The sequence below is a fragment of the Rhinopithecus bieti genome, unplaced genomic scaffold (assembly GCF_001698545.2).
Source record: "Rhinopithecus bieti isolate Rb0 unplaced genomic scaffold, ASM169854v2 scaffold_36004, whole genome shotgun sequence".
In the NCBI taxonomy this organism is placed as follows: Eukaryota; Metazoa; Chordata; class Mammalia; order Primates; family Cercopithecidae; genus Rhinopithecus; species Rhinopithecus bieti.
In genome coordinates, this window is record NW_016815976.1 from 542,237 (window position 1) to 562,480 (window position 20,244).

At 38.6% G+C, this 20,244-nt stretch overlaps 1 protein-coding gene across 1 annotated transcript in view; it reads right to left on the reverse strand.

Moving 5' to 3' along the window:
- Window positions 1-603: 603 nt before the first annotated feature.
- MYCBP2 (MYC binding protein 2) overlaps window positions 604-20,244 on the reverse strand; it is a 300,774-nt gene continuing 281,133 nt past the window's right edge. The window contains 9 exon segments of the mRNA XM_017854221.1: window positions 604-1,421; window positions 7,215-7,380; window positions 8,024-8,131; window positions 11,834-12,043; window positions 13,253-13,360; window positions 14,494-14,682; window positions 15,804-15,907; window positions 17,466-17,598; window positions 17,957-18,085. Coding sequence (XP_017709710.1) covers window positions 1,306-1,421; window positions 7,215-7,380; window positions 8,024-8,131; window positions 11,834-12,043; window positions 13,253-13,360; window positions 14,494-14,682; window positions 15,804-15,907; window positions 17,466-17,598; window positions 17,957-18,085 — 1,263 coding nt within the window. The 3' untranslated portion in view covers window positions 604-1,305.

The following is a 20,244-nucleotide window of genomic DNA, read 5'->3' on the forward strand; positions in this document are numbered from 1 at the left end:
ATTGATTACTTTATATACATTTCAAAAAGGGCTGGGTGCAGTGGCTCACGCCTGTAATCCTAGCACTTTGGGAAGCCGAAATGGTGGGGATTGCTTGATCCTAGGAGTTTGAGACCAGCCCCCGCAACATGGCGAAACCCCATCGCTACAAAAAATACAAAATTAGCTGGGCATGGTGCTGGTGCATGCCTGTAGTCCCAGCTACTCAGGGGGCTGAAGCTGGAGGATCGCTTGAGCCCCGGTGGAGGCTGCAGTGAGCTGAGATCACGCCACTGTACTCCAGTCTGGGAGACAGTGTAAGACTCTGTCTCATAAATAAATAAATAAAGGTTTAAAATGCTGCTAGTTAAAATAGAAGTTGATTAATTTCCTAAATGTTTTCTTCTGTCTTCGGTATGAATACATCTACCTATGAATATATATGTGATCATCTGCTTAGGGTTCAAGATTCCAACATTGCACTTCATTACTATTCTTATTTTTCCTAACAGTTATGAAATTTTTGATTGTGTTGTGTTAGTAAATTTCTTTCTGAGGAAAACTAGACTTTTAGACCTTAAAGGTTTTTAAATTTTGTTTCTCAAACAACACCTCCCACAGTGGTAGACTTTATCACTGTATAAAAATGTACAGTGGTTTTATTGACATGTACATTCCAATATGTTTACAGCTGCAAGATAATGAGGCACACTCAGTATTGCACTTCATTAAAATTTCAGGCTCAAACTTAACCTAGAAGTTTAAATGAAATTGCATTTGTAATTTAGTAATTCTTATACAGGACAAACATTGATATCTTTATATACAGTGTGATACTTATTACATTTATATGCTGTCCTAACACAATTTTTTTTTTTAAATAACAGTCTAGGAAATAAACCAGAATATTCCTCTTTTATCCCCACCCGTGATGCAATTGTACAGGATTACAAAAAGGCAGTATACAATAAACAATGATTATTTTTCTTTTTTGCTTGAAAGCCAGCATCGTTCTTAGCCCATGGGCATGGCGATTCTTTTATATCAATTATCTATAAATGTCCAATGCTTCACAGGCCAATGACGGTAATGGCCACATGCAAACACCTCACAAGTTTGATGTCATTTGTTCAAAAGAAGATAAACCAAAATAATGGGAAACTTTCCATAGCAAGAATTATGTACAACCTTCTTGCACTGTGAATGGTTCATTTTCATGGATGTAAAAATGGTCCCGTCCTTATCCTGAGCAGAGTTTAAACTTCACCGCATCCTCTTGGGGGATGAAGGCAACTTTTCTCTCTGTAGACAAAGGATCTGAGTGTTCTAAAAAGTGTGGGCATTTCTGCACACTCCACATCCCAGAGCAAACTCTTCCCCAGTGGGTGGATGAACAACATGGAGTGGACATTCAGTTCCTTCTAACTGCTTGCCTTTGGGACCTGTATAAATTTGAAGGAGGCAAAGGAAAATAATGTTTTAAGAATACACACATATAAATCTTACAGAAATATAAATCACTGATAGGTTATTTGTATGACTGTGGTTATACAAATGTAACACTTAGAAATTTTTCTTCTGATCACAAAAGTAAAAAATGTTCACTATAAAAAATTCAACATAACAGAGATATGTATAATGGAAGAAGTGATGGGATCTCTTATTCACCATATCCTGCCTAGAGAGGATCACTTTGAGCTACAGATCTTTTTCTATTAATAAATGCATTAGATATATCATTTTAAAACAAAGAGCAATGAACAAAAAAGGTCACAAAACCCCTCAATTTAGTCTGGCAGAACATTATTTTTCTGAATAGAAAACAGGGAGATTTTTTGTGTAGAATATTCTATAAGTAAAAACAAATTTAAGTTTAAAGAAGCCATGTTTTCCCTTTTATCTTCACTGATGAAAAGCATACACTGGTAAAATGGGAAGGCCAATGATTCCTGTAATTTTTAAAAGTAGCTGAAGGATATTAGCAGGAAAATGAAAATTGATCAGGTTAAAAATATGAACAATATTATAAAATACAAAGTGGAAAAAACACTTTGGGGAAGATATGAATTTGTTGATAATAATCAAAGTAGGCCTATAAAATGTACCCAAAACAGTATTTTAAAAAAGATAATTATTATATTAACGTGCTTCACGTCATGGGTTTCCTATCATTTCAAAAGGATTTTTAGTTTCTTTAGAAATGAGGAAGCTTAATTTGTCAGGAAAATATGCTAGGCTTATACTTGAAAGCAGAGTCCCTATTTAATATTAGATGAAGGAATAGGAACTGTGCATTAGTTTTCTATAGCTAGTTTTCAAAATAATAAATGTAAATTCTGATTGTGCTTGAAATATCACACGACTGGATGCAATGAGCTTACACTGATCAATGAGGAATGACATCTCATTTACTTTACCTTTTCTGGGTTAAAAACATCTCTGACATAAGAGAAGGAAACCACGATGGACAAAAGGCTAGCATTTATAAAGCTCTTAGCCTGCACAGTATAAATACTCAATGAATGTTGGCTATGACTACTATTACTGAACAACCACAAACTGAGGCCTGATCTAGAGAAATAAAAAGTAAGTTCCATGTAAGAGTAAGACCAAGACATGAGAGTAAGTGTCAAACTGAAGACAGCTAATCTCAGACAGAGAAGTCAACTTCAGGTTAGAGCTAACAGGCATGAGAGTAGCAATGAGTGCCACCTCAGACAAATGCAGGCACAGACCCAGGATGGGTCAGCACGGGAGGATGCCAGAGGTTTGCTAGAACGTTAACTAGTCCTGTTAGAAAGTTCAGTGGCTCCTGCTTCAAATCACACTGCAGATTGGTGTCCACCCCACCAGTGGGTGGGGGAGAGTGAGCAGGATGGGGACACTCAATGGCAGATCTAGTTCAGATACACAACGTATCAGTGGTGGTGACACCAACTGCAGCCCTTGGGTTTTTTCAAGGAAAAAAACAAATATTTACTGCATGCCTAATGTATGAATGGCATTGTTAGGTACTTGGGATTAAAGATGAAGAGTGCATGGCTCCCATCTTTGAGGTGTTCATAATCCAACATGATGGTGAGAAATAAAAATAGTGAAAACACACCTGCAAACATTTGAGTGCTTACTACTGAGGCACTGTTCTAGTATATCAACTACTTAACTGCTTAACAGTCACAGGAGGCAGAAACTATTATCCTCATTTTGTAGATATGAAACTGAAGTAAAATTAATTTTTCTGATTCTTAGATTCCTCATCTTTAAAACAGGCACAGCAATACCTAACTCATGGGGTGCTGTGAAGATTAAGTATCCTGGCACGAGAAGGTAGTCAATAAAAATTTTGGAAAGAAATGGATAAAGGGATTATGCTATGGTCTCGATGTGTTTGTGCCCCTCCAAATTTATATACTGACGTGTTAAGGAAAGGAGTTAGTTTGCCTTAGGTAGATAGCAAGGGAACGGTCCCCAGAGAGCCCCAGGTCCACAGGTCACTGCCTCATCCCCAAATAACATAAAAAGCAGCCTGGGGAAAAAAAGTCAAGCTGCAGGCACCGATGAGGGAACTAGCACAGGGCATTGTGCCTAAAGACATGCCCACGGCTGCACAGATAGAAAAACCTTCAATCAGATAAAGGACAAGACCTGGGATAGAAATGCCTTTATTCGGCCGGGCGCGGTGGCTCACGCCTGTAACCCTAGCACTTTGGGAGGCTGAGGCGGGCAGATCACGAGGTCAGGAAGTCGAGGCCAACTTGGCTAACACGGTGAAACTCCGTTTCTACTACTAGTACAAAAAATTAGCCGGGCGAGGTGGCGGGCGCCTATAGTCCCAGCTACTCGGGAGGTTGAGGCAGGAGAATGGCGTGAACCCGGGAGGCGGAGCTTGCAGTGAGCCGAGATTGCGCCACTGCACTCCAGCCTGGGCGACAGAGCGAAACTCCACCTCGAAAAGAAAAAAAAGAAATGCCTTTGTCCTTTGTATAGTCAGGGGGCTCTCTCCTTTTGTGGGCATAGGCACAGTGGGCTCCAGTGGGTTTCCTGGGCCAAGATCCCGGGCCGAGCTGAGTCAGGCTCTCTCCAAGACAGCAGGCAGACTAAGCCCATCCCTTCCCCTTTCCAGTCCATAAAAACCCTGGGCCCCAGCCTCATAGGGAGCACCCCGTTTGGGTCCCCCTCTCTGCTGGCAGAGAGCTTTCTTCTTTCGCTTATTAAACTTTCGCTCTAAACTCACCTTCGTGTCTGTGCTCCTTAATCATCTTGGAGATAGGAAAAAGAACTCCAGGCATTATCTCAGACAATGAGAGACTATTATATCTTGGTGCACTGCTGAGACTATAACAGTAACACCAATGTTATGGTGTTAGGAGGTAGAGCTGTGGGAGGTGATGAGGTCATGGGGTGGAACCCATGAATAGGATTAGTGCTCTTCCTATAAATGAGACCCAGGAGAGGCCCCCTGCCCTTCCACAACAGCAAGAAAGTGATACCTATGAGGCTGAAAGTGGGCCCTCACCAGACACCTCATCTGCTAGTTCCTAGATCTTAGACTTCCTGGTCTCCAGAACTGTGAGAATAAATTTCCACTGTTTATAAGCTACCGAGTTTACAGTATTTTGTTATAGTGGTTGAATGGACGAAGACTGATTATCTAAAAATATTAGAATTAACAGGGTTGAGAGTGGTTAGAGAATTGCTTCTTCTGTCCTTCTAAGTAAACTGTATATGGCCATCTTCCCTACCCATATCCCTGTGGGATCTCCTTTATTCTATTCCAGTTCTCTAAATGAACGATGAGTTAGAGGGATGTGTGAGGCTGGGAGAGTATACCTCAATCTCAGTGTATGTTCTTAGGCCAGTTCATTAACCTCCCTAGCCCTCAGTTTTCCATTTGATAACATAGGGATAATACTCTCTCCTCGTAGGTTGTAAAAATTGAGAAAATATGTATGAAAATGCCCAGGACCGAGGTCATTCCTTCCTTCTGCTGACTTTGGCTCCTCCCCTGCCTCCCTCCTGTGATTCCTTTGTGTTGGCTGCCCTGATCCTGTGACTGTACGAGGGGAAGCCTGACCCTCCTCTCTCAGGTACTACCCACCACTGAGTTCTCTGAACTTGTTTCATTGTTAACTTCCTTATTTTTAGCATACTTGTTTCTGTTTCTTAACGCAGAGGAAACTTTAAGTAAAATCTAGATTTCCCCTGAAGACACTGCTTGCCTTAAATCTTTCTCAATTGGAGGCTGTTTATCTCCCAAGCTCCTCCAGTCATATGGTTACAACGTGTGACTGATTTTTCTCTTGGTTCCTATTTCCAGACCACAACCTACAACTTTGATTCAGTAATTGCCCTTCCTCCAAGCTCAAGTCATCTAGAGTCATCTAGAATACTGCCCTTTCCACACTCCCTTCACTTGCTGACCTACAACACATCATCCCCTCCCTCCATGCATGGCTCACATCTCTATTCTGTCCATTATCCCACATAACCTTGGCTTCACATCATTCTGACCTTGCTTCCTTCAAAGCCTGCTACTTCTATTTAAAAAAACGGTATTTAAGGAGAAACAGTAAAACAATTTTCGACATGAGCAAATGGTAAAAAGTAGTCATACTTGAAAAAACCCTACTTATCTTTATTTTGAAATGGATAGTATATGTTTCACATGGTTTAAAATCAAACTGTTAAAAATCATACAATTGGAAGCCACTTCCCCAGTCTTTACCCTCATCTTTTTCTTCTTTTTCCCAATAGTTAATCAATAGTATTAGTTTCTTGAGTATCTTTCCAGGGGTTTCTTTATGTAAATATGACTAGATAGTCTAATTTTCCCTCTTAAAAAAGGCAGCATACTACATACCCTGTTCTGCAATTTGCTTTTTTTTTTTTTGAAACAGCTCTGTCACCCAGGCTGGAGTGCAGTGGCGCAATCTTGGCTCACTGCAACCTCCACCTCTCAGGCTCAAGCGATTCTCCGGCCTCAGCCTCACAAGTAGCTCGGATTACAGGTGCCCACCACCATGCCTGGCTAATTTTTGTATTTTTAGTAGAGATAGGGTTTCACCATGTTGGCCAGGCTGGTCTCGTACTCCTGACCTCAAGTGATCCACCCACCCTGCCCTCCCATAGCGCTGGGATTACAGGTGTCAGCCACCCCACCCCACCCAGTCTAATTTGCTTTTTTCATCTGCTACTATCTCCTAAATATCTTTCTAAATCAGCACACAGAAACGCCATCTTTTTTTTTTTTTTTTTTTTTTTTTTATTGATGCATAATATTAGCCACTACCCTACTGGATACTAGCATTGTTTATACATTTTTATTATCACAGCAATGCTGTAGTTAATAACCTTGTTTATTTGCCCCTTTATATTGTCCTCACATTTGTAGCTATATCCCTGAAGAGGGAGTGCTGAAGGGTTGATACACTGGTAATTCTGAGAGGCACTATCAAGCTGTTTTCCAGAGAGGTCTGTCACTTGCACTCTGATAAGCAACAGATGGCAGTATGTGTTTTCCAGCTTTGACAACATGGTATATTGTGTTGTATGTACGTGTGCATGTATTTTCACTAATTTCAGATACATCATATGTAAAATTCTCTCCTATGGTCGCATGGACCTCTCCTTCCACTTCTCTCACTTCCGTGAAGCCTGGTATTCCACCTCACTGTTACCAGCAGCCTCCTGTCCTCTTCCAGTATTTTTAGCTTCTGTTTGGTTTCATATTTCTTTCCCCTCAGCCTGCTTTTCATAGACAATCATTTTTCCTGTATTCTGAGTGGTTTCTTTAATTCCCTTGACTTACTGATGCTCACTACACTGCTGATTCCCAGCCATTCTAGATTAAATCATTTGTTCATTCTATGGCAATGGTTCCAGGCTTCATTAAAAATAAAAAACCACTGAATCCTTTTAAATGGTTCTGTAATATTGAACTTCATATGACTTTTTAGTGCGGAACAGCCATCTTTTCACGAATCCTTAGTAGACTGCATTCTCACTCCCCAAGAGATCTGCTCCGTCAGAGCTAACTCCTCACTCACGATGATCAGCTTGCTTCCTACTCCACCCAGAAAGTCATACGCTTACAAGGATCAAGGAATTCCTCCTGCTTCTTTAGGCTACTTTGAATTGAGTTTCTGTCACTTGAAACAAAGAGCGTTCATATTAATGTTTACATAAAACTACGGTATATAGATCATAATCGTGATTTTAAAATATTGAAAGCATACCTGCAGGACAGTGTGGTAGTTCTTCCTTAGGAATGCTAGTCATTCTTTGAAAATCATCATGACAAGCATTACAAAAATGTGTTGTTCCAAAACAGAAAAAGACAGCCACTGAACAGCAGTAGCGACATTTATATTCCAAAAAGTCTGTGCCATGTTTGGGACACATCTATAGCAAAAGAGAAGAGACAGACACAAGATCATAGTGAGACTGCTTCAATCACACTTAAGATAGGCATATACATGGATAGCTCCTTAATTCATATTTTGAGGGCATACATAACTCTAAAAATTGATTGAAAAACTGATGATACACATGTTTGAAAACTAACAAATAAATATGTGGCTCTGCCCAAAAGGTCTGGACAAAGATCCAGGTTCTAATCCCATTTCCATCATAATCTATCTGATTTAATAAGCAAGCTACTTAATTTCTTTAGGAATGTTTTATGGCCTGTCAAACTGAAAATTAATGAAATTAACCTCTCTCATAATTTCACAGATATACTGGGAATATTTCACTAAGGACGGGAAAACCTAAAAGTTTCACTGCAGGTTTAAGAAACTAAGAAAATAAGTAAATTTATTACATTGTTTAACTATGGTGATCATTTCATGGAAGACAAAATTATAAAATAATTACCCAAAGGAAATAATATATATGAAATAATGTGAAAAATTATACAACACTGAACAAATTATCAGAAAATACTGAGGAGAAAAGCCTGATTTACATTCCCACCATATTATTGTTTAAAAAAAAATTATTTAACATTTCTAAACTGTTGTTCCTAATAAAATGTCTTGCCTACCTGAGCCCTGGAAACATCAGAACAGGCACCACAAATGAGCTCTCTGGGATCATAATCATCTCCCTGTCCAGCCTCAGCATCACAGCGAGCTTCACCACCAAAATACGCCTGTGGAGAAAACACATCTAGATTACAGCAGGAAAAAATAAAACTCTGGCATGGGAGATACAGTATGGGCATAGTGAAAGGTCAAGGGGCTTTAGAAAATACTATTATCTACTAGACCATCCTTTGAAATGCCAAGTGCATGCCCGTATTGCTGACTGTAAGTAGGGTGGATCAGGGTAAAAAATAAAGCTATTTCTTCTTTTTCTTTCTTCCCCTCTTTCCTTCCCTTCCTTCCTTCCCTCCTTCCATTCCTCCCCTTCTCTTCTCCTCTTCCTCCTCTCTCTCTGTTTCTTTGAGACGGGGTCTCACTCTGTTGCCCAGGCTGGAGCACAGTGGCACAATCATGGCTCCCTATAGCCTCAACCTCTTGGGCTCACGCGATCCGCCCAACTCAGCCTCCCGAGTAGCTAGGATCATAGATGCACACCACCATGCCTCGCTAATTGTTTAATTATCTGTAGAGACAGGGTCTCCCTATGCTGCCTAGGCTGGTCTCAAATTCCTGGGCTCAGGTGATCCTCCTGCCTTGGCCTCCCAAAATGCTGGGATTATTGGCATGAGCCACCATGCCTGGCCTAAAGCTATTTCGATTCTCAAATGGATTCACGCTTAAAGTAGGGAGATACATTGTCCTATTAAAAAAAAATGACAAAAAAGCATAATATTCCAAATAAATATCAACAGAATATTAAGTAGTAAAAGGTATGCTTTTTTCAGCATCAAGTTTGAGAAATTTTCTCATTTTGAAATATTAAAATATATATTCCCTTCTACTGTTTTAATAAATATGCTTAGCAATTCTCAATTTATAATACTGTAGAACAAAATATGCAAAAGTAATTAGTATAGAATCGTAATTCCAAGGCTAATGGGAAAGAAAAAAGTACTTTTAAGCATCTTCTGATCACACATTTTTTAAGAAGGAAAGGCAGGCTGGGCATGGTGGCTCACACCTGTAATCCCAGCACTTTGGGAGGGTGAGGCAGACAGATTCCTTGAGCTCAGGAGTTCAAGACCAGCCTGGGCAACATGGCAAAACCCATCTCTATCAAAAATACAAACAAGCAAACAAATTAGCCAGGTGTGGTGGTGTGGACCTGTGGTCCCGGCTACTCAGGAGGCACAGGTGGAGGGCTTGTTTGAGCCCAGGAGGTAGAGGCTGCAGTGAGCTGAGATCATGCCACTGCACTCCAGCCTGGATAAAACGTGAGACCCCATCTCAAAAAAAAAAAAAAAAGGTAAATTTGGTAATTCTATTCAGAATACTGCTCATAGTTATAAAGTTATGCAATGCAATAGGCAGGAACTCAACAATTTTCAATACAGAGAATTGAATAGAATTTGAATAAATAAAATTATCATGAATAAATAAAAATATCATGATGGGTGATTTATCTGTATTTTGCCCTGGGCAGGGAATAAGTGACACCAAGGAACTGGGACAATTTGCATGCACATCATGTCTCATAGTCAAAAAGCTATGTCCGGATTGGGAATAAACAAACTGAGTCAATATAAATCTATTACCTATACTAGAAAAACAGGTTCAAAGACAGGATCCACTGATGCAGAGGTTATAAACGGTCGTTCACCAGCTAAACCTAACCCTGGAAGTATTTTGGTTTGTCTTGGGGACTGCTTACTCCAGCTGTTTCACTTTTCTATATCCTCTGCTTGGCTTTCTAAACATTTGATTGCTACCCTGAAATAGCACAATATTCATTTATAATGTTTAGTACATGAAACACACAGAAATATTATTTTGTTATTTGTAACAATACAAGTTTCATAAATGTACACTATTGGGTGTGCATGTATCTATCTGCCTTTCTGGCTATCATCTCGCTACTTAGACATCCATTCATCCTGTATTTTCTTTTTGCTACACTGGGGGACTATGCATCTTTCTCATGTAGTCATTCGTTCACTCATTTATTCACTCTCCACTTAACTCTGTATCTAATAAGTGCCAAGTACTAGAGATGGAAAAATGAAAAAACATGGTCTTTGTCCTCAAGGAACTTATCAAGTGGTGCAGAGTGATAAGTGGTCCAGTAGTCATGATGCAGAATAGGCGGTACTATGCTACTCAAGGAACTTACCAAGTGGGGCAGAGAGGTAAGTGGTCCAGTAGTCATAATGCAGAATAGGCGGTACTATGCTAGACGCCTACAAGATACCAAAATTATGTGGTGGTGTTGATGGAAGTGAGATGGAGGCATGTTACAGAGGAGGTGAAACCTGAGCTGAAGGCTGAGGTATGACAAGACAGATTAGGCTCTGCACGACAGCATGTGTGTATGGGCTAGGGGTGCCAGGTCAGAGTAAAATTTGCAGGTGGAGGTAGAGAAGAGCATCCTTTGAACAGCAACAGACTGTGCAATGGCAGGGGGGTGTCAGTGGGTGAGCAGACAGGGCTGAGTCTGGGAAATGCAAGTTATTTGGTATGCTGTAGCAAATGTAGAGCAAATGATAGCATCTTCGGAGATGAGACTGGAGAGGGAGACTGGGCTACAGTATTATAAGTAGAAGAATGATACAATTAGATTTCAGATCTAGAAGTATTAATTAGCAGCAGTGTAAGGGATGCAATGGAGGAATTACGGGTTCTACACCCAAGCTCAGGAATAAGGCTACTGTAATTACCAAGGAAAATGATTAGGTCCTGCTGGAGATGTAATGGAAAGAAAAAAGGACTCAAGAGAGCTCTGGAGACAGAATTGATAGGATTTTGTCAATAAAGATCAGAGACTGGTAAAGACATTTTTTTTTTTTTTTTGAGACAGGGTCTCACTATGTCACCCAGGCTGGACTGCAGTGGCATGAACACAGCTCACTGCAGCCTCAACCCCCTGGACTCAAGCGATTCCCCTGCCTCAGTCCCCCAAGTAGCTGAGACTGCAGGTACATGCCAATCTACCTGTCTAAATTTTGTAGTTTTTGTAGAGATGGGGTTTTGCCATCTTGCCCTGGGTGGTCTCAAACTCCTAAGCTCAAGAAATCTGCCTACCTTGGCCTCCCAAAGTGCTGGGATTACAGGTGTGAGCCACTGTGCCTGGCCAAGACTGATGAATATAATACCTGACATGTGAACTCTGAAATATGTGTGAAAGATCTAAATGTCTGGTACGCAGTTGGATATTTGTAACTAAATCTCAAAAATTTTGGAAGGTCATAGAAGTATATGTGGTAGGTGAAGGTATAGATGTAAAAGAGGTCACTCAAGGTAAGAAGTATTTATTAAGTAGGCAAGAATGGAGCTCTAGGAAAACAAATATGTAAGGGGTAGGTAAAAAAAAAAAAGAAGTAGTTAAAGATAATTGACCAGGAAGGAAGGCGGACAGAAAAAGAGAGTGTTGTCCTGGAAGCCAAGGAATTAAGAGTTTTAAGGAAGGAATGGTTAGCAGAGTCAAGTGAGAGAAGTTTATTAGAGAAGGACTTGCCCTGGGCAAACAGGTTGTTACTGATGGGAAGTGGCTTGTATACAGAAATACTGTATGTCTCCAAAAGTTTGTTCAGGTTAAATAAAGAATCCCCAAACAAGTTAAGTAAACAAGTTTTACTGGAAACATTGTACCGAGCTATCTTATTTTTAACTTCAGGCTTAAGATGGAATAATTAGGTATCACTGTACAATTTGAATTCTTAATCATATAGGTAAGCTCTATTTTTTAAAACTTCTCAGTATAATTTATAGCATACCTTTCTGCATTTGTAGCAGACATAATATGCATATCGATTCATTGCATAGCCAGCTGGGTCATTATAAAACCTCACACCAGGAGTTGTGATAGCTTCACTCTTATGCAGACCTTCATATTCCAATCTCATTAAGGCTTTTCTTCTGACATCCTCATAGAGTTCTTTTATTGGATCAAGTAGGTCTTTTAGTACGATGTGATTAATTTTGTTCTGCAACAAAAAATGAACATTCTTTAGAAGAATCATTTATCAATCAACTCAACAAACACTATGCACCTAAGTGCCAAGCACTGTGCTAGAAGATAACCACAGAGCACACATATTCTAAATAAAATGTCATTTGAAAAACACCCTGTTAAGTCTTTAGAAGCCCATATTTTCCCAAGAGCAGGGAAAATGGGGCAAACGGGACACAGAGCATGAAAATTCCATTTTATTAGCTTTATATTTCCTGAGTCTGAAATATATCTCCTGTTGCCCTAGCTATTGTGGAAATAAAGTTACCTTGCTGCCACAAATAAGACACGCTGTCTGTGTGTGTGTGTGTGCGCGTGTGTCTAATGCTTCCTTGAGGGGAAGGCAGAACGCCAGGTGACAGAAGTGAACAGGTAGCATGTGCTATAAAACCTTCATGTATCTATTAATATTTGTGGCAACATATGATAGGGGAGAGCAAAATACTACAATCTTTTTGATTATTTCTCAGTCTATCTAGACAATGATTGTACTAAGTCTTTCCATATTATACCCTTCATATTAGTTTGCAAATATGAAGATAAGAAAATAGGAACAGCTTAATAGAACAAAAGGAAAGAGGAATTAATAGGGAAAATACTGCCACACTCTTTAAAAGAGCTTTTGTTAATCATTGTTAGCTTGCCAAAACAACTTCCTACTTGCTGACTACCTTTGCAGAAACGTGTCAAAATGCCAAGAACTTTCTCCTTGTTTTAACTAAGCTCTAAAAGAATCTGTTCTAGTAGTACTGAGGGTTCCAATTTCACTCTTTAATGGCAGGTATCAGTTTCTACCAACACCAGAGGATCATTCAAACTTTTTAGTAGTCGTTGTCATGTTATGTCAACTGACCTCTCTGGTGGTCTGAGAGTAGAGATACATGCCCCTTAATGCATCATGATGTTTAAATGAACTTTTTCATGTAATATGTTTAACAGAGTGTAATCAGTTTTAAATGGACAATTACTGTTTTGAGATGCATTATTACAGAGAGATTATATTCTCTCTCTGTTTCTCTCTCTCTCATTCCACATGAATGAGAATGGAAGAAATTGCTAGTGACTGGTGTGCAAAACGTAAACTGGAGAGGAAACCAAGAAATGGTGACATATGTTTATTTTGAAAGGTGAAAAGAAAGAACAAAAGAAAAAGAAAGTACATGATTTCAAATTCTTTCCATACCTTACAAATGGGACAAGATATAAATCCAAATGTTATCCTTGGGCCAAGCCATCGATTTTCTAAAACTCGCCGACAGCACTGTAAGTGGAATACGTGACTACAATCCAGCTTAAATAAAGAAAAGAAAAGGACATAAGCAAATATAATAATGATAAACAGTTGAGTGACTGGGAGATTATTTAATGCAAGGCACTACTTAAAGAAGGTAAAAGAAAAATCAAGAAATTTACTATAATGAAAATTCAATGGGACACTGAAATTGGGACATTAGTATTTACTAAATTTCATTGTAGTAAATTGGGACACTATTAACTAGGCCTTCGGCTTCTCCTACTTTTTTACCATTCATATATTAATGCCACCTACATAAAGTAAGCCAAGTTAGGAAAAAACGTAAAATTATTCAATTTTGTATCTCACAGAAAGAAGAAGAAATTCCTGATTTATGATTTTGTTTTGGAGACTATTATCTTGGAATCATGAGAACTGAAAATATAAGCAACGGGTAAAAGTTAAAAAAACTTATTGAGTGCACAGTAACTTATATATGTATAAAAGTATTTATCATTATGTATAGATCAATTATATAATGTTGTAAAAATACTATTGTGGATTTTAGAAATTAAGAAGAGCCTTAGCTATTGGGGGATAATCTAATAATCCCCCCCCCGAACATTTTATACATTCTGTTGATTATAGAGGCTCACACAAATTCACAAATTAACACTGAGCATGCAACATAGGAAGCATAGCATAAAGAGGCAGAATTTGCTCCTCATTAGCCTGGTAGATGCATAGAATTAAAAGAACACTTCTGCCTAGCGATATAAAAAAAAATTTCAATCAACTGCTTTTTTTTTTTTTTTTTTTGAGACTGAGTCTGGTTGTGTTGCCCCGGCTGGAGTGCAGTGGCATGATCTTGGCTCACTGCAAGCTCCATCTCCCAGGTTCATGCCATTCTCCTGCCTCAGCCTCTCAAGTAGCTGGGACTACAGGCGCCCGCCACCACGCCCAGTTATTTTATTTTATTTTTTTTTTGTATTTTAGTAGAGAGGGGTTTCACTGTGTTAGCCAGGATAGTCTCGATCTCCTGACCTTGTGATCTGCCCGCCTCAGCCTCCCAAAGTGCTGAGATTACAGGCGTGAGCCACCGTGCCTGGCCTCAATCAACTGTTTATTTGACAAATATATTCCCCATGTTAATGTCTGGATACATTCAATACTTTAAAAGCTGAGGCAACCTGAATGGCTGGTGCTGCTGAAAGCGCTTCGGTGAAACATATCATACACATGTCATCGGCATCTTGCTTCAGGCTTGTGGCACTTTTGTCACAGCCGTGTAGACAGGGCAGACAGTGCTCTTCGTTTTTAACACCCCCGCATGGATGGCCACAAGGATGCGTCTTACTACAGGCTATCTTGGCATATTCCTGTTAAAGATGAATAACAATGTTACACAAGTTTTAAAAAAGGCACACATTCTGGTAATTTTCCTTATTATATAAATTTCCACAGATTATTTTCCCACAGGAAGTATCTATGCAGGCCAAGTAACAACAAAGTCAAGTTATTTCTAATCTTTGTTTGAATATAAATTAGGTTTCTTAACAAAGTCTGTTTTTTTGATGTGATTTTTTTAAAATGCCACTCTCTATAAAGGGAATGTTGATAAGTGAATTATAATTTCATCTTTGTTATCATGCACAGATATGAAGCAAAAAGTTCCTGGCTGGGAGTTGTGGCTTACACCTGTAATCCCAGCAGTTTGTGAGGCTGAGGTGGGCAGATCACGAGGTCAGCAGTTCGAGACCAGCCTGACCAACATGGTGAAACCCCGTCTCTACTAAAAAAACAAAAATTAACCGGGCGTGGTAGTGTGCGCCTGTAATCCCAGCTACTCAGGAGGCTGAGGCAGGAGAATCGCTTGAACCCGGGAGGCGGGGTTGCAGTGAGCTGAGATCACGCCACTGTACCGCACCCTGGGCGACAGAGCCAGACTCTGTCTCAAAAAAAAAAAAAAGCTCCCCAATGTATAATTTCCCAGTCACCACTCCCTGCATCACCAAAACGTGTTTTTGTTTTTTTTTTAAAAAAAGGCACCTCTCACTCTCTGAGCATATCCACATTCTTATGAAATGAATTGAGAAACCAAAAACATTTGGACAACATAGAATATGTTTATATATGTTCAGGACTAAAGAACTCTTAGATGTTGAAAATGTATTTTAAGGAAATAAGTGAATAATGTGTGTAAGGGATAAAGGAAATACAGTTCATAAATTTTTAACTGTTTCTAATACAAAAGTAGACATTAAATACATATGATCATGGTAACTGAGAAACACATAAAAAGAGTGTGGTTTGGGCTTGAGAGCTTTATTTGACCCATTCTCCAACTTTGGCAATGCATTTGACGCTTCACATAGGTAATACATTCATTTAGGACGCTGAAGTGACGCTGAGCTATAACTCTTATCTATATGAAGTAAAGGTGTCACAGGGGAACATGGACCATTGCTCAATGGGATAGCCTGTGTCACTATATACTCACCTGGCAATCTGCATCAGAACAAACACTGCCAACAGCAGATAACTCTGTTCCACTCCTGGAACCACAGAAGCGACATGCTTCTGAGCTACTTGTGGTGGGTTTGCCTAGGTTCAAGCAGAAAAATAAAAATCCTTCTGATGGATATGTTTTCTACATATTTTAACAGAACTAAATTTTAAACAGCAAACTAGGTTTGTATCAGTTGCTATCCTTGGTAAATCAGCCTGACAGTTTTAGAATAGAAGGTTTCTAAGTTGTCCTAATTATAAAGTAAATAATGACACACAAAAAAAAGAAATTAAAGACCTATCTGAAGCCAAATACATTCTTGACTAACATTTTTTTCAGTGAAAGAAACAGACTGGACTTCTAGTCAAATTACCAGACTGAGATGTGACAAGCCCCTGACTCCAAATGCACAATACCATAAAAAAAAACAAAAATTAAATAAAACTACACAGAAGTTAGGGAAATCTTTTAAGTATCTTTATATAACAAAATTATAAGGCATAGTATAAAGCCTATCATCAGAGTATGAAACTTGAAAAACAGAATTCCTACCTCAGGAACTCTGCAATTTGAAAAGGAATTTAAATATGTTTGAAATACTTAAAGAAGAAACAGAATCCATAAAACAAGAACAGAGCAATAAGAAAAAGAAGGTGAAGATTTGAAAATTACAGATCAAGTTGATTTTAAACACAGATATAAAATCTAACTATAATTAATATCAATTATTGAATTCAGCAATATTTACAGAAAATCTATTTAAAAGGATAGTTTATATCATGACTACAAGGATGGTTAGACATTAGAACATTTATTAATGTAATATATAGCACTGACAGATTATAGGAGGAAGAAATCAGCTATAAGAAAAGTAGGTCATGCTCTTGCAGCATGAAAAGTCACCCTAGAATTCAATTGATTCAGATTTACACTTAACTCCAACATTGGAAGTTTGTGTCAAATGACAGACTGCAGATGTGCTGAAAACTGAGAATTTTTAAGATTCAACATAACTTTGAACTAGGAATATACAAGATTTACTTTAAAAAAACAGCAAAATGAAAACTATGTTTTAGAGATAAAATACATTTAACATACATAAGTTACTTTTGTTTAATGTTTATTCATTTTGTTAATTACTTTATTGCTATCAATGGAAACAGTACCATTCACAAAACCTTCAGAAGCATTAGGTCTACAAAATCTCTAAAATATCATAAAATCATACAACCTTATAATAAATAGAGATCTCAGTGATCAACTAGTACAGCAATTTTTATTTTGGGGGAACAACTAGCAGAACTAGAAGGGAATTATCAATAGAAATGTGTTTTATCTATGGAGCCCCATTAGTTGTGACCCTCTCACTTTATAAATGAAGTCAATGAGTTCCAGAGAGGTTAAGTGACGTGCTTGAGGCCACACAGCTAGTTAGTGGCAAATCAGATTTTTTGACTTTTGGTCTAATGCTCTCTCCACCATAGAACACTCTATATATTTAGTAAATATAATAACGTAGACAGTGAACAATGATGTCATAATTAAACATCAGAATACCACTCAAAATTATTCACAGTTTAGTTATAATCAGTCAGCATGGTTTAATCTTTTTTGTGGGTTTTAAAGGCATGGCTCAATCTTTAAACCTTTTACCTGTGTGTTCTCGGAATTCCACCATTGCCTTCATTGTTTTAGAATCTGCTAGTGCCATCAACCAGAACAATTTGGTTCTACCACAACCTTCATGAAGGTCAACCTTTATAGCTTCTTCTTCTTCTTTGAAGACCTATTATTTCATTAAAGAACAGGGAAAATATGCTTATTTATCACACTGAAAGGGGAGTATAAAATTTAAATATTCAATAATAATAATGGTTTTCATTTAAGCACCCTAAGAAGTTTTGAATATTTCCAATCTTCTCTTTAATCTTCACAGCAGTCCCTTTTTTATAAATGGAGAAATTAAGTATTTCTAAACATAAAACAACTTGCTATTTATAGATGGTAAGTGAGACAGCTGTGAACTCAACCAAGGTCTTTGATTCCAAAGTCCACTTTCTCCCCCTACAACACCAAGCCTTTTTCACACATTTATTTCAAAATTCACTGAACATATTTTATGCTCCAGAGACAAAAATCTTCACCTGTCTTTGATGAGTTTTGGTTCTTCGATGAAGGTGAAGGAATCGGTCACAGTCTGTACATAAATTTCCACAGACATTGCATAAAATGATTGCTGCTGTTTCACCATCATCATGGTTATCACACATAGGCTAAAATAAGACATTTCCACATGTTACATTAGATTAACAAGAAAGTCCCAGACTCTCAGACAAATTGAATGTAATTTATTTACAAAAATAAACGGTTATTCTGAAGTCTATTAAGAATTTAGAATCTGGGCCGGGCGCGGTGGCTCAAGCCTGTAATCCCAGTACTTTGGGAGGCCGAGACGGGTGGATCATGAGGTCAGGAGATCGAGACCATCCTGGCTAACACGGTGAAACCCCGTCTCTACTAAAAAAAAACAAAAAACTAGCCGGGCGTGGTGGTGGGTGCCTGTAGTCCCAGCTACTTGGGAGGCTGAGGCAGGAGAATGGCGTGAACCCGGGAGGTGGAGCTTGCAGTGAGCTGAGATCCGGCCACTGCACTCCAGCCTGGGCGACAGAGCAAGACTCCGTCTAAAAAAAAAAAAAAAGAATTTAGAATCTGAATATTAGATAGAAATTATTGCAAATGTACTTAACTATAAAATTATCTCTCAAAACTCCAAATTCAATGATTAATGCACTTTGCAGGTTCAATGATTAATACAATGAACAGGTATACTTTGTTACTTAGAGACTTAAGAAATGTCTGCCCCATTATGTATCCAAACATTCTGTATGCCAAAGGAATAAACTGTTTATTTTGAAACTTGAACATTAATAAGAAAATGGTGAAAGGGCCTATAGAAAGTTTTCCCTTCTAGTGAACTTAAAGATACCCATCAAACCTACTTAAGTATATATGTGAACAGGTGGTGTGTCATGTTGCCTGTGTTACTGCTTTATTTCCTTCCTACTATAAGACTGACTACATTTTAGGAAAATATCTAGCCACTGAATCAGACTCTGGCTAAAATAAATTTTGATATGATGCAAACACGACTCAGAGAAGAAGAAGAAAGCTCTTTTATACACTTAAAAGCCCCTGAAGTTTCTATATACTATGAAGAAGGGATTCTCAGTGAAATAGACTTGTGAGATGAACTTGGCCAAAGGGACACAGTCTTTCAAGAGATCCACTAACTGTGTACATTGATGTGTTTTTTGTTTGTTTGTTTGTTTTAAGCTAAGCTAAAGCTTACTGTAAAGGAAAGCAAGATACATTTTACAAAATTCTGATCTCACCATTTGTTTTGTTGTCCATCCTTTCCCATCCATCTCCCTGAGGAGAGACGATCTACGTGGTCCTGATCAAGAACACATAGGGATGCGAGAGCAAGCCAGAGCTGTTGAAAGGGAAAGCTGTTACACTACTGAATTTTCAGGAAAGACTTATGAAATGCTGACTGTGACACATCACAACAGCTCAATAAATGCTGGTTGATTTTGAAACACATAGATACTCAGTGGCACTCAAGTTTTCCTGATGTGGTAGCAGGTATACACGATCACTGTCCTTTGTGCCATGCACACAGAAGGCACTCAGATATCTACTGAACAAGTGACTTTTCTCTGATGAACCCCCCGTCTTCTATCTGACAAATAAAATTATCCTTTATTGGTCTACTATGTAAACAACATATGAATAAATGAATTGGCATATTTAATATTTACTGTACTAATGCCTTCTGCATATTTAATATTTACTGTACTAATGCCTTCTGCATATTTAATATTTACTGTACTAATGCCTTCTGCATATTTTTCCATTTAGTATCATCTGACTGAAGCATTAAATGCCAAAGAAGGTGGTATAGCAACTGCTAAATTGTGTACAGTCCCATGAGTATCAGGTACACATTCAATCCTTCTAGATAATAAAAGTTCCTCAGAAGTCTTTGTTGCCCCAGAAGGCCTAATACTATACTCAGTGCACTTTGTCAGAAATACATAAACGTCTAACAAGCTTTAGAAAACGTTCTCAAAAATATGGCCAGGCACAGTGGCTCATGCCTATTATAATCCCAGCACTTTGGCAGGCCAAGGTGGGTGGATCACCTGAGGTCAGGAGTTTGCGACCAGCCTGACTAACATGATGAAACCCCGTCTCTACCAAATACAAAAAAAATTAGCCGGGTGTGGTGGCACATGCCTGTAATCCAAGCTACTTGGGTGGCTGAGACAGGAGAATCGCTTGTACCTGGGAGGTGGAAGTTGCAATGAGCCAAGATCGCACTATTTCACTCCAGCCTGGGCATCAAGAGCGAAACTCCGTCTCAAAAAAA